The 15,823-nt window shown below is 37.1% G+C and overlaps 1 protein-coding gene and 1 pseudogene across 1 annotated transcript; one reads left to right on the top strand and one right to left on the bottom strand.

Moving 5' to 3' along the window:
- Window positions 1–1,242: 1,242 nt before the first annotated feature.
- On the top strand, window positions 1,243–2,240 carry LOC143585370 (uncharacterized; annotated as a pseudogene).
- Window positions 2,241–4,967: 2,727 nt separating this feature from the next.
- On the bottom strand, window positions 4,968–9,551 carry LOC143585361 (uncharacterized). Its single transcript, XM_077067167.1, has 9 exons — window positions 9,545–9,551; window positions 7,965–8,289; window positions 7,206–7,319; window positions 7,085–7,121; window positions 6,908–6,990; window positions 6,744–6,821; window positions 6,624–6,677; window positions 6,413–6,547; window positions 4,968–6,340 (listed from the first exon to the last, which is right to left on the bottom strand). Exons 2-9 carry the CDS (start codon window positions 8,262–8,264, stop codon window positions 5,189–5,191), a joined length of 1,953 nt encoding a protein of 650 aa, XP_076923282.1. The 5' UTR covers window positions 8,265–8,289; window positions 9,545–9,551; the 3' UTR covers window positions 4,968–5,188.
- Between the last annotated feature and the right edge of the window lie 6,272 nt (window positions 9,552–15,823).

The following is a 15,823-nucleotide window of genomic DNA, read 5'->3' on the forward strand; positions in this document are numbered from 1 at the left end:
TGACGAAGCGAAAGTCTACTCCTTGGAAAAATGATGAAAAATTAGCGTTGGCTAGAGCTTGGATTGAGATATCTCAAGATTGAAACGAGGGTAATTATTTTTTGGTGCATTTTTTTTAATTTAAATTTCAGTTTTTGTTTGCAATTTACTAAAGTTTTGTTATTTTTTTATAGCCGACTTTCATAAACGTCGAGTATTTTGGAGCAAAGTTCGGGAATTGTTTTATGAGCAAGTGGGGAGTAGGGACCGAACCGACAATATGATATCGGGTCAGTGGTCCGATATTCGTAAGTTTGTAGGATTATTTACCAACCTACATAACCGAAATGCAAACCGAATGCGACAAAGTGGGTCCGATGATCTTCAAGTTTTTCAATTCACTTGCGACGAGTGGAAAGCGGAGGTGTTAAGGAAGTACGGGATGGTGAAAACGTTTGACGAGCGCTACTTATGGGACGTGCTCAAGAAGTGCTCGAAATGGATTATGTTAGTTACTCTTGCGGATGTCGGAAAATAATTGGCTAAACGTACGAAAACTAGCGAGTCCGGCTCCTACTTCTCTTCTAATGGCTCGGAGACTCAAATTAACTTCGACCTAAACTTGTCCGAGGGCGATTTGAAAGAGCAAGGCTCTAGCCGCCCCCCGGGTAGAGAACGTGGGAAAAGAACCGCCGATCACGACTTCGGAAAAGAGATTGCTAGAATGTCAATTTGTCTCGAGTCGATTGGTCAGGCTAAACATAATAGAAACTGGATGAGGAGTTTGGAATTTCTAGCTAAGGACTATAGCCACCTACCGCCATCCGACCAAGCGATAATGGAGGAAGAAAAAGATCGTATTCGGAAGGAACTGACGAAAAAAAATTAAAAACGCTATTTTTATGTATTTTGTTTAGAGGTTGTTGCATTTTAAATTTATGTTTTTATTTTCCTTTTTAATTTATATTTTAATGAAATGTTTTAATTTAGTATTATTAATATTTATTTAGGATATAGTATTAAAAAAAAAACTCAACCAAGCCCCGGCTCACCTGGACCATTACACCCTTTGAGGCTTGGTTTAGAGGCTTGGTTGGCATGCCTAGTCAGCGCCACGTGTTATGAAGATGTTGGTTCACTTGGGGCTCAACCAAGCCCCATTACCCTTAGCCTTATGAAAGCCTCTAAAAGTCTTCAACCCAACCCCCTTTAAAACCCCCCCTTTATCTGTCTCAATTTTCATCCATTTTAAGGTTCTTTCAATTCTCTCTCTACATCTTTCTTTCACACACACAACATTTTAAAGTTTGAACCCACACAATCTAACACATGGGCACTTTGGTGGGACATGTTGCACCGGGGTGGCGGGGTTTGGTTTTCTTGTAATTGGTTTATGGCACCTTCTTAACCATATTAAACTTCATGTCCAAAATCCCAAAACCTACCATTCTTTGCCATGGTTTCCCTCTACCAAAATAAGGCATTTGGAACTTTTCTTGATTATGGTTGGTTGCACCATGTCCATAGCTATGGAGCTAGTTATCGGGCCAGATCGCCACCAACCGTTTGATACGGATGGCACCATTCCTTCTAATCATCTCCACAATTTTGAGCACTCATTCATTTCCATGACCTTTTTGGTCTACGCCGCTTTCACAATATTACTAGACAAGTTTGTCCCCAAAGTCCAATATGAACTGACTCAATTACTTGGAGGTCTCGCATTCGGGCAACAACTCCTCCTCTTTCACCTTCACTCGGCTGACCACATGAGCGTCGAAGGGCAATATCATATGTTTCTACAAATACTCATTCTTGTGTCTTTCATCACCACATTTATGGGCATTGGTTATCCAAAAAGCTTCATACTTGGCTTCATTAGGTCCATAAGCATATTCGTCCAAGGTCTTTGGCTAATGGTCATGGGTTTTATGCTTTGGACACCAAGCTTGATTCCTAAAGGTTGCTTCTTGAACTTGGAAGAAGGTCACCATGTGGTCCGATGTCATGGAGATGAAGCCTTAGACCGCGCAAAGTCATTAGTGAATATTCAGTTTAGTTGGTACTTAATATGGGTGACTATTTTTGCAATGTCGTTATATTTGGCTATGCATAAGATATACGAGGGAAGAATTGAGTATCAGCCACTAACAAAGTATGATCAAGATATCGAGGCTCAGAATAAAGCAATCAAACTTGACGAATCGAAAAGCTTTCTTTCTATGGAATTATCTTTTGCCCCAGTCGAAATGGAAAGGTAACGCGACAAGTTTAGGTAGTTTGGTGTGTTGATATAGTTGTCAATAGGTAAGTAGTTTTAAAGGCAAGAACAAGCTAGGAAAGTGTGTGATTATAATGTTTGGATTGATTGATTGTTTTATTAGCTTTAGGTGTGGTTCTTGTTTTCTTGTTTTTCAAGTCGTGTTTCAAGAAAGTAAGGGTTCATACGATATGAACCACAAATTTGTATAGGGTCGTGTGTTATAATATGAAAGTAGTAAATTAAATATGATTTGTTTCTTCCTTTTAAGAACATGTGTTATATATAATATAATAATTTAATGAAATAAAATAATAGTAAATAGATAAACTTCGGAATTTACCAAGATGGTGATGGGTTTGGAGTCGTAGAAGCAAAGCTTAATTTGGCTTGGCTGGATGGAGTAGGTAGCCGTAGCCACTCTCACCTACTTAGCCGCCGTGCCTTTTTTTTTTTGTTTTTTTTCTTTTAACGGCCAACAAACATAGAATGCTTAGTTACTTCATACAGAGTGGCCTAATGGCGAAAGGTCACCGCCAGCTGGTCCAACAAGCCGTACGGAGCCTTTAAGCGCTTCCAAGTTATTTCCAGTTCCGGGGAAAACCCACCCGCTCGAAGCCCCCCTGGTGGTAGAACCTGGACGCCATCAGGATTGAACTGGAGATCACAAAAATCCCCGTCTTCTATCATTGAGCTACCCATGTCCCCCAAAGTATTGTAAATGGGGATTGAACTTGAGTCTCTATTGAGAAACCAAAGCTTCTTACTATTACACCACATTGAACTCGGACCGCCGCGCCTTCACCTTCAATGCCTTTTTAACTAAGATATAAAAAATTTTCAATACAAAAAAAATCAAGGTTTAATCATATAACTAGTATTAGAATTTTCGGTTGAATGCATGTTAAATGATCAATATACATTTCCCCATAATACCCTGTCAACTGCCAAAAATAAATAAATAAATAAATAAAAATTGATAAACATGAGATGTTGGACTTGTCCAAATCATTACCGGAGAAGATGAAATGGGTTATTAATTTTGAGTAAATTATGCTTTTTGATCCTTGGGATTTGGTCTATTTAATCCTTTCCGTATATTTTCACATATCATAAATTAAGGTTTAAATTTCACAGTGGTACTAACCACGTCCATTTTCAGTTAAACATGATCATGCCCTTCATATAAGGAGCATTTTAGTTTTTCCTTTCCCCGCGATAATGATAGTATCTTGTACCTGAAAGGTGGCTCACTTTTTCTAAGTAATGAGGAAGAAGACCGAAACATACCACGTAAGTATCTTCAACGATAAACCATGTTTTAATTAGAGTAGGCCTATGTTCTTTATTCTAGCCCACTGGGCAGTACCCCCTAATATAATTTATCATTCAAACATGGCAGGCATCTTCACCATTAAAGATTGCAAATCGTATTAGACGAACATATTACTAAATATATTTGTGATTATCTTAATAATTCGGGATTTAATGTAGCAGATGGTGATTTTGAAATGTTTTCATCTTTTTTGCAACCCATGCATTGAGAGGAATTTAGAAATCTGTCATCCAAAATGCCCTGGATGGTGTCAAGGGAAAACGATGTTCGGTTTGTGAAGATACGATTACTTGGAAGTTGGAATATAATTTTAAGAAGCTAGTTTCTTGACATGGAAGCTTAAATGAAAGCTTTCATTAGAAGTTGGATGGATAATATAATAGTATTTAAGGATTTTAGTAGCAAAATCTTTACAATTATAGTCTTGTTTGATGTTTTAAGTCTGACCAAAAACATTAATATTAAAACTTAACAAAGCTTTAAGATTGTACTTACGCCATATCCTTCAATCTATATTAAGACCTATTAACACAACATAACTTCACATATAAAGTTAAACAAGTCAGTGTTTCAATGAAACAAGTTCAGGTCATAAACGAATTGGCACGTTAATGAATTAAAAACCTGTTTAAGAACAGGTTTTAAGCCGCCTAGCCCATTTACAACACAAATGACACGCTCAACTATTTGTGTTAATGGAGTTAACTTATCTGCATGAGGATTAGTAGTTTTGAGGTTTGATTAAATTGTAACTTGTGTCATGGTTAACTATCGTATTAAGTTATTTAATAACTTATCTACACGCTTATTATTAGTTTGTTGAGGTTTTTTGATATTGTAATTTCTAATAAATTTTACTTTATAATGTTATAAGCATGAGAAAAATTGCTAAGCATGAGAAAGCGTATCCCGAGATCAACACGTCTTCATTCCTTTTGCTTTTGATACATTTGAGTCCCTTGCCCCTGAAGCTATTACGTTTCTGAAAAGAGTTCATGGGTCGTGCACAGTAATTTATTGACGCCTAAGAACTATAACTTTATTTTCAGTAGGATCGGGTTTGGTATTCAAAAGGGGATGGCGGCGCAACTTGTTGCCTGCTTACCCACTTTTCTATTGTAATTGGATCATTTTGTTCAACAAAAAAAATAAATAAATAAAAATTTTGGGTTGTTCCTAATGTTATTATTGTATATTGACCGAGTTAATTGAGTAATCTTAAAAATATCATGCCATTCTTGTTATTGAAAAATGCTTATACTTACATTCATTTTATTAAGCTGGTTAAACTTCATGGTGCCACCAACTTGTATTGGTGTTTTAGTAAATGACAGGTCTAACTAAATGAGTCACGTTGAATAACTATGCGACTTTTAGCCGCCAACAACAATCTCAAGTTCAATACAACTATTGGCATAACCTGCCACACGGTAGACAAATTCAGATTAAGACACAATATCAGCATTTGCTACATGACCTTAAAACAAAGACCCAAACCCATTATGCAAAGTAGAATGTGTCAATAATTGTGCATCTAGCTTTCATCTAACTCTCACATGTTACACTTAAATAAAAGGTCCATCACATAACAGAATGCTATAACAAACACCTCATCATTTCACTCCAACCGATGCCATCAGGTCATCATACTCAAGATCACTATCTTGCTTTCTAGAATTTTGTAGGTTACCATGCTTATGTGGCACGACAGTAGGGGAAAACGGGTCATACACCTGTTGTGGTCCAGACGTGTTCAAACCAGGCCTACTCAAAGAATATGGCACATTGCCACGAAATGGCTGATTCATATGGCCTGATAAGTTCTGGGGTCGAAACCCCGGTTGACTTTGCTGAATCGGTCCAAAGTTTCCAGATCTGGGTGGGAACGAAATAACTGGTGGACCTGGACCAAACTGCCTAGGCCCGGGCCCCACATGGTTGGGTGGTGGTCTTGGACCATGCCCATGAAAAACTGGCTGTTGGCCTGGACCTTGATGTTGACCCCTTTGATGACTATTTTGTGGCCTATGAAAACCTTGCATGACAGGTGGCGGGGTAAGATAAGGGGTTTGTGCACGATTCGTTTGAAAGGTGAAATCATTGGAACTTGGTTGCTGCGGTCTAAGGGCGGCGGTTACGGGTGGGGACGGTATAGATGGTGGCGGTATTGACGTGGGTGTGGTTGGTGAGGAAAACCATGAAGTGGGACCCGGGTTACGCGGCCCTGTCTGAAACCCAACCGGTGGTGGTGGCGCAATTGGTTGTGGGCCTTGTGGCTGTTGAGGACGAGCCACAGGCTGCATTATCTGTGGCATGTTTACACCAACGGTTTGAGCCGGTGGTTGGGACCAACCAGTAGTGGTCAAAGGTCGTTCAGTGAACGTATAAGGTGGAACTGGTCGAGGAATAGCAGACCCCATTGGATGTGCGTTCGGGATCGGTTCACTTGGAGTTAAAAAGCTAGGCTGACGTGGCAAAGACGAATTATTCCTAGCTGGACCAGGATAGCCCATATTATGCATCTGAACCTTGGGTCGTGGACTAAATGATGACGTCATGGGTCCAGCATTTGAAGGGGTTGGAAAGGGCGGTGCAATGAACTGTGGTGACTGTGACTGACCGGGTGGGACCCATTGATTAGGGTATGGCTGGAACTGAGCTAACGGTGGTGCTAACGCAGGCCCTGTAATTACAGCCACAGGTGCGTCTTGGTTGAGACTAACCGTGTTTAGGTTATCTCCAGAAACTGAATCATTAACACTTGCCTAATGAAAGAATATCTGATATGAGCAAAACAAAATATATATTTTAAAAGATATTATTAAAAAATAACTTACTGAAACTGGTGTGACAAGTAACTCGATAAGAGAAACCGCAGCATCAACTTTCTCATACGTTTCAGCAGTCACAACCACAGACAACTTATCATAGTCACTATTAACTTCATTTCCATCAGATGAAGTTATCTCACTCTAGTTGTAACATAGGAGTAAAAAATAATCAATAAAAAACATTTGGCAAGATAAAAAAATAAAAAGGTAAAATTACCTCTTTCTTTGTATTGGCTTTGGTTCCATAAACTCGTATTTTCGCCCCGGTTTCCTAATACATAAATTGTAACAACGTTTCAAGTAAAATTGGCATCATTATCATTGAGAAAAATGTTACCTTTTCTAATCTTTTTTGAGTATCACCCGCATGCCCAAATATCAGCCCAATAAAATTGTGTCCAGGATATTCTTTGAGCTATTGATCAAAAGAAATAAAAGAAGTCATCCAAAATATAAAGGAGTTCTAACTTCTAAGTTCCAACATGTGATTTTTGAACTTACCGGAATTACAACTTTATCCTCTTTAAGCAACGGCTTGTAATCAGGCAGGGCCTTATAACTTGGATTCAGCTTTAATATTTCTCCTGTCAATCATTAAAAACAACATATGTAACACGAATCCGCGTGTATCATGTATAGAAAGTAGAAACTAATGTAACGGGTTAACGGTTAACCTACCAATAAACTCACGCCTTTCAACTTCCAACTCTAATTTCTGCATATAAAGTTACAATCTTAAGTGGCTTTTTAAGTGGGAAATCAGTAACATAAATATTAAAGTACTAAAAAGAAACTTAACCACAATGGCTTGGTGGTCTAAAGATTCTTGAGCTGCTGATGAATCATGATCAAGATCATCTCCAACCTCCAGAATTCCAGATTTTAGTTGTTGTGTAATTTGATCCAATCTAGTCTACCATGACAGAGGCAGTGATGTCATTAACAGACACCTGGGTATTGGAGTACATGCAGAACATTCACAGCTAAGCAATTAATGCGGAATAAAAAGATTGGATATCGGTCAAGGACCGGTATTTGAGATATCGGTTATCGCGGTGAGACATCGGCGGGATATCGGTAAATTTAACATAATGTAAAATTCATATATATAGCAATTAACACTAATAATTCAGTATACTCTTCTACCATTAACAAATTGACCACTTGAAACTTGCAAAACACTAACAATCGTAGCTAGTAGGAACTAATTAAGACTTAAAACACCAACATTGAACATTAAAAATTGATAATTAAGACTTAAAACGGGAATATCGGTGATATACCCGTCCAATGTTGTCGATATTGTCGGTACTGATATTTTGACCGATATTTTACCAATGGACCGATAACCGATCATATTACCAATATATAGACTACATAGATTCACAGAAACAACAGACATAAAATGTCCCTTCCTTAATTATAAAAATAGACCGTATGATACCAACTGTGTTCATGAATGAAAATTTAGACTATAATGATATACTACAATAACACAAATTCATATAAGAAATGGCTAAAAAATGCATGATTTCAAAGAGAATTCTAGAACAACTACCTGATATGCAGAAGCTCTTCCTTTTTTAACAAAAGCATCTTGTGTCAAATCCGGGCCCCATTTTGTTTTTCTCAGTATCTGTTTAGTACTTTCTTCGCTCTCCACGTCAGTGCCACCTGCCTTTTCCTTGGCACGATAGATAGGCACCAAAGAACCTGATAGCTTGTTTTTCGGTATTACAAATCCAGATTTCTTTGCAAACAGAGAAACTTTAGGGCTCACTGTTGATGATACAGATGTAGTAGTTGCTACATCCTGATTATGGTCCTCCATAGATACCGGTTGAACCTTCAAACTCATTTTGTGATTGTGTTCATTACTAAATCTTAACATGAACACATAAAATCACATATAGGTCAGATGCTCAATAGGTGCACACTACGTATTTATATAAACTTCAAGGATATATGAGTAAGAATTACAAAAAGAGGCATAATATAAAAATCTTCACACAATCAACTAGTGAAACATTGGGGGATTGGGGCATAATATCCACTTATCCCGAGCAACTGTGCACAAAAGAACAAACAAAATTGGGGAATTGAACTGTGGTTTTGACCATGGCACACTAGATATGGTCATATGCATAAGGTTGCTATCGAACGGAACATTAGGCGAACTGTGCGTGAACTATTCGGCTGGAAGTTCGTTTATTTTCATTCGTTTAATAAATGAGCTAACACGAACAAAATTTTGTTTGATTAACTAAATGCACGAACACAAACAGAGACCATGTTTGTTCAATTGAGTTCATAGGCGTTCGATTATGTGTTCGTTAATGTTTGTTCATTAAAGGCTTTTAATATTTTTAATGACTTTTCTAGCCTTCCGATTTTAGCCAAACTATTAACTATAAAACCAAAATTTATATGAGTATTGTGCGATTAATTTGTACGTAAACTTAAAATATGAATATGAAAATCAAATATTAAAAAATAAAAACACCAACACAAACTACGTAGCCTGAGTGCTTCTCGGTTAGCCAAATAAAATAAAACAGTGTTTGTGCTCGTGGACCGTTCACGAACAAGTTCATTTCCTTAATGAACTAACACGAACAAAAAATTCCGTTCGGTTCGGTTCGTTTGTCTGTTAAAAGTTTAGCTGAGGAACATGAACAAAAGGCATTTTTGGTTGGGTTTGGCATACGCATTTCTAATCGAATAACAAAACCAATAATATCTAAGCGCAGGATAACAGAACAACTGTGCCCTAATTTTGACAAGTATATTCGCACGACAAATCCAGATTTGTTTGCAAAGAGAGAAACTTTTGGATTCGCTGTTGACGATACAGATTGAGTAGTTGTTACGATGGTTGAACCTTTGAACTCATTTCACTCGCTATTATTACCATAAACACACAAATGCATATTAGTGAAAGATTGGGGCGTAATATCTACTTAATTGTGCACAATAAAAGAGGATTAAACTGTGCTTAATTTCATCAAACACTTGATGCGCATTTTAACAACAAAACGAATATCTATCTAAGCACAGGATGTGAATTAAATAGAACAATAAGGAAACATACATGCCCTAAGTATTAGAATTGGACAGAGAGAGAGAGAGCATGCCTACCGGAAACGGTTAACAACGGTGGAGATCCGGTGACAACATTATTTATTATTATTATTGCTCTGCTGGTGACTGGTGTTATAGTCGACGAAGCGGATGGTCGACGAAAGTTTATACTCGCATCGACCCGATCGGGTTTGGTTTGCTTTGGTTCTATGTTTTGGGCCGGCCTTGGGCTTTTACTTTCGACAGCATAACATTTATGTATGTTTTGATGAATGAAGAAACTTAATTGTTGTCAAAACCTTTTCATAAATACTCACACTACGGCTTAGCTTAATGCTTCTTGATTCTAGCATAACTTCGACTTATGATACGTCAGGTATTGGTAATTAGTTGGATAGCACTTCTACTATTATCGGAGTGTCAGGATATCATAATAAGCTCGAAACAAATCGTCGGTCTCAGGAATTTAATATCAGGTTTGCGTCATGTTTCTCGAGATTATTAGAGGGTTGGGTAGTGTTTATAGCTGAGCCCGACCACCCTCGACAAATAGTCGGGAATCGGGGATGGTTTGTCGGGCTTCCTTTTACGCCGCCTCTGCCCCATGTCAATAATATTCTAACATCGAATCCATAGCCGCCAACGGACAGTTGGCGTTGCCGTCATCTAACTGTCACAGTGGCATGTCATCAACACATGTCATTCTTCAGCAATTAGTCATCGGGGCACATTCTGGTTCAGTTCATTCGTTGCACGTGGCAGACTCTCGGCTCGACTCACGAAGGTCTGTTGCTCAAATGGTCGCTGATGGACCTTCGGCTATTTGCTAGCGGTTTGTCGGGAATCAATTTACTCTACTATGCAAAATATATATATATATATATATATATAGGAGGTTGGGGCCACCCCTCGCTTTAACAATGCTTTACCAATGGGTAGAATGACTAAATGGCCCTTCTACTATCGAAATTGACAAAAAAATTTGATACGGATTTTTTTGGATGTTAGAACATTGTTTAGAGTGTTTTTTCATATCTAATAATTAATTGATGATGTAAATATTGTTGTTTTATCTCTGATAAGTTCTTGGATAATAAAATGAAAACCTTTTATCTGTTTTTTTTTTATTTTTTTGTCTATTATAATAAAAATAACAACAATAATAATGATATAAAATTTAATTGAATAATGTTTCAAATATAAAATTTAAATAATTTTGCGTCTCTGTGTAGCTTATTTTTAGATACTATATACAATTAAACATTCATCATTTGTTATTTTTCACATGTTTCGTTCAGTTCTGTAATTATTAATATTCCATTTTATCTCGTTGAGGATTAAAGGGGACCCTGAAAACAAGATGACGAGGTTTGTAATTGGGCCCAATAAGAGGACCATGAAGACACGCTATTTTCATACTTAATTGATTTTCATTTTAATATATATTAAAAAGCAAATATGTGTCCTCTCACAATTTCCAATTGTTCATGGATTATGCGACTTCTTATAAAGTTTAATCACACCATAGATAATGAATATAATAGCCCTAAATCGGTTATTTTATGATTCAATTTTGTTATGACCCAAATAACTCAATGGTTTTTGACCCATGAATAGTTAGATTCAATGAGAGTAGAGAATAAGATTTTGGACGGTAAAACATGATCATGTTTCAATGTTGGATTGTCAAATGTCACTTATTATCTTCTTTAATTAAAAGAGTAAGATAAAATATGGTAAAGCTTATGCTAAAAACCAGTTTTTAAATCATTATTTAATATATTTTTGTCAAAAACTATAAAAAAAATCTTAATTGATCGCATCCAGCAATTATAATTGAATATAAAAAACTGTGAAAAAGAGTCCCACAATTTTTGTCTCCTACCAGCAATTGATGTATTTGTCTTCACTATAGCTTTTAATTTATGACACGTGATGAGTATTGTTCATATCCCTTAATATTTTATTAATATTACTAGCTTTAGAATCCGTGCAATGAATAAGATACTTAAAGAAATACAATTGTAACAACCTGAAACTTTGGGCTAACTTTGTCAGTTAATAAAAGTTGAAGGACCAAAATATGAAAACATGATTTTCCAACCCGACGCGATGGACAAGGATCAAGTCCATCTCGCTACACAAAGGACTTGGGAGAAAATCGAGGTTTGGGCGGTGTGACGCTACGTGACAGACTAGACCATTAGACCAACGCGCAACGCGACATCCACATTAAGTAATTAGTGCCACGTGTTGAACCACATGTTAACACGTGGCACGATGGCACAGGCCGAATTTCGACACGTGGTAGCTCCCGAGATTACAAGGGTGTCGCGCTAGTCGATAGAGTCTAAGCTTTTCCTATAAAAGAGGAGCCACAACATTTCAACAAGCATCCCAAACACACCTCACAAAACGCATACTTAACCTCAGTAAGTCTCGATCAATCGAACATGGTATCGTTACTGTAACATCCCAATAATTTCGGTCCAGATTTGACAACTTAGTAAAGATGAGGGATCTAATATTTCTCCAAAATAAGTAATGAAAAATATAAAATATGAATGTGGAAACATCCCATGTTGTGGAAATAAGAAAAGTGGGTTTGTCCCACATTGGTTGAAAAAGAAAGTGAAAAATTTTCACATGGGTATAAAAGAAGAGAACTTGTCCTATATCGTTAGAAAATAAAACTTGTGTGTTCCTTATAAGGTAATGAGTTCACATGATAATATTCTTATGTGGCAAGACGAACTCAATGGTTTTAGCGAGGGTGTGAAGAACCCAATACGTACGGGCGAAGGACGCAATGTGGCGCTTTGATGGTGCACTTTGCACTTCGCATTGCTGTTTGAAAGCCGTCTTAGTATTTTTGGAAAGTAGAAGGACCAAAAGTGAAAATTTTGAGTTTTGAAACCCATCGCGCTATGCGACGGGCAAGAGACAAGCCCATCATGATACGCGATCGAGTCTCACGCAATCTGGTTTTTGGGCGGTGTCGCGCTACTCGACGAACCAACCTTGAAGGGCATTGTGCTATGAGACGTAACCTCCACGACGATGTGACACGTGGCGGCTTCCAGAGAAGTTGAGTCATCTCGCTATGCGGTGACTTTGGTGAGCAGCCCGTCGTGATAAGAGGACCATGAAGACACGTTATTTTCATACTTGATTGATTTTCATTTTAATATATATTAAAAAGCAAATAAGTCTCCTTTCACAATTTCCAATTGTTCATGGATCATGCGACTTCTTTTTAAATCTAAAAATACGTCTTATATTTGCAACATCTTTTTTCCCACATCAATATTTTATTGAAATCTATAAATACGGCTCCAGGATGAAAGTTTGAAAACGAATCCTAGATTTTTTGATTTACCTAGTAGACCTACATAGTCAGAAGGGGGCTCAAGGGAACCCTCATGTTTTGAAATTAATTATATAGATCATTATATAGAAAAATGGTGTGAACTCCCGTATAAAATATGGGATGAGCACCTAAGAAAACTAAACAAGTGATGTAGTGGATAAGTTAGGGCTGGCATATCGTGTATATCCGTACACGATAAGACACGAACACGAAATGTGTAAACCTATACACGACACGCAAACTTATCGTGTACTCGTATCCCAAACAGAACACGAACCTGTTACTACCTTGTATACACAATAAAACACGATAATACACGATAAGAGTTGTTTAGAAACACATATTTGACAACTTGTTTAGTGAAACAAAAGTCATCGAAAGTTCATACCAGTCTTAAAATAAAGCATAAATCTATTATCCTTAACAAATTTAAGACAAAATCTATTGAATTCTAATCAAAACATCTATTTAAAACAATATGAAGTTAACACTTCCTGTAAGGCCCCGTTCCTGGGTGCCCTACTTTGGCATTGGATTTACTCATAAACATAGTTCTAAATATCAGAGTTAATTAAAACTTTCGCGGAATAATTAAAAATTCAACCACTATATTACAAAACATAAATCTTTGTCTTAAATAATCGAATTATCATAACATAACATCATAGAATAAACATCATAACATTTCTTCATAGATGCCAGCTTCTTCAATCCTTGCCATGTGTCTCCCTCAAGCCAGATGCTTTAACCTATTTGCCTGCGTGCATACTAAAAGTCAGCTACGGTGAATGAGTTTTAGTTAATCAGGAAACATACATTACATTCACATACTTACACATACGTATCCGAAGATACATATTACATACATAACCTGCTTACCTTTCCTTCATGCATGCATACATACATTATTTCATACATTCATACTTTAATACTATCTACGTAACTATCTCTACCATCTCAGATATTATTAGGATTTGGTCCCTTCTATCTTAGATTTTATTAGGGTCTAGTCTCTTCTATCTCAGATATTATTAGGGTCTGGTCCCTTCCCTCTCAGATATTATTAGGGTCTGGTCCCTTCTATCTCAGATATTATTAGGGTCTGGTCCCTTCTTTACGGATAACCATACCACCATACATACTTTACTTATTTATTGTTATATATTTATATACATAATCATACACTTCCACGTACATACTCCTAGCTCTTTCTATATTATTCACATATCGTTCATAGACATTCATCTAGCATACACTTACCACTTAAGGTAAGTGTATTCACTAAACACATAGGAGTATGCACACAACCCTGAAAACATAATAAAGAAATGGGCTAGAAACTCACCTGAATCCTGTTTCTCTCGGAGTTTATGGTCACACCTCTTTTCAGCTGGGCATGTCTAACTGTGTACAAATTACAAGCATCACTTAACTATTCCTAATCATATCATAATTCTAGGGTAGTGAAACTCCTAACGAACGGGGTCCGGGGGCAGCGCCCCTGGCAGTGGTCCAAGGGGTAGAGCCCCTGGTTGTCGAGCTGCTAGGTTAGCTTGGAAAAATTTTATTTTCGTTAATAAGTCTTTATTAAAAATTCATCAGAAAAACGAGTCGAGTTGAGTTATACAAACCATTCAACCATTCGGATTGCATATGAAACCAATCGTATGGATGCAATCCAATTGCATTGCATGGTTTGCAGTCGAATCGCATCGCATGGATGAAATCTAATCACATCGCATATGCAAAACCAATCGCATCGCACACCAAATGAATCGTATCACACACCAAATGAATCGCATCGCGTTCTTTAAACGAATCGCATCGCGTTTCTATGCGATGCGATTCTGTTCTTTGCTATCCAAATTTTGTTGTTGTCTTCATTTTACCATACTTTCAGCTATTTTGCCTTTTAACAATTTTTTATGACCCGTTTTACTATTCTAACGAGTTTTGGGTCGTAACAACTTTGTCTACTTGCTTTCATATGGCCCGAACGTTACTCGTTTGTTCTGAATCACCACCATTGACTCGTTTTTCATCAAGTATTTGTTTTTCTTACATCTTACAGCCCGATTTACTACCATACCGAGTTTCATGGCAAACCGACTTCAAACACTTAGCCTTTTAACCAAAACTTACCTTCTTAGTTTTGGTTTTGCCTCGGGTCCGATTTAGTACGTGATCTAGAGGTGTTTCTTGTTGTTTGATGATGTTTGAATATGAAATCTGCCCTTCTTTAGCTCGGATTTGGATCCGGGTTTGAAGGAGAGTGTTTGTGTGTGTTCTTGAGTGTGTATGGAGATAAGGTGATGGAAAAATGAGGTTTTAGGGGGTTAGTGGGGCTTATATAGGAAGCCCATTGACCTTACGGCCCATAACCATTCTGTAACCCATTTCCAAACCCATACCCACTTATTATTATTCAACATCATCAAATCAACAAAATTTCTTTATTTATTATTCGCAAAATTAGAATGTTACACTTCCAGGTTCCAATTGGTCTTTCTTCTCAAACCTTCAATTCCAAGCAAGCAAAAAATCAAACCTACACAAAAAATAAGTATAGTCAATTAGCCATATTAATCATGGACAATTGGACATATTCATATAGTTTCATCAAGAAACATTACTAGAAAGTTTTAGAGTGGGGTACCTTAGGATTGTTTATTGTTTTTAGCCAGCAACACTACTTGAAGCATTTGGAATTGGTACATTAGGATTGTTCACCGAGTTTGAAGCATTTGATTCACAACTAATGTCAAGCGACATTATATGGACGTTGAATCAACAAACATACCGTTGTTTTGGTGTCACACCCCGACTTAGGGCCTAGGTGCGACACCCATTAATTGATACATGTTTTGAAAATATATCAGAGTTGCGGTCTATTAGCTGAAGTCTTAAAATATTATTATATTAAAAACTCAGGAGTTGAACACCCGTTTTGATATTTCAAATATCTG

The sequence above is a fragment of the Bidens hawaiensis genome, unplaced genomic scaffold (assembly GCF_021521415.1).
Source record: "Bidens hawaiensis isolate Kalapana, Puna unplaced genomic scaffold, B.hawaiensis_p1.1 tig00033830_1, whole genome shotgun sequence".
NCBI lineage: Eukaryota > Viridiplantae > Streptophyta > Magnoliopsida > Asterales > Asteraceae > Bidens > Bidens hawaiensis.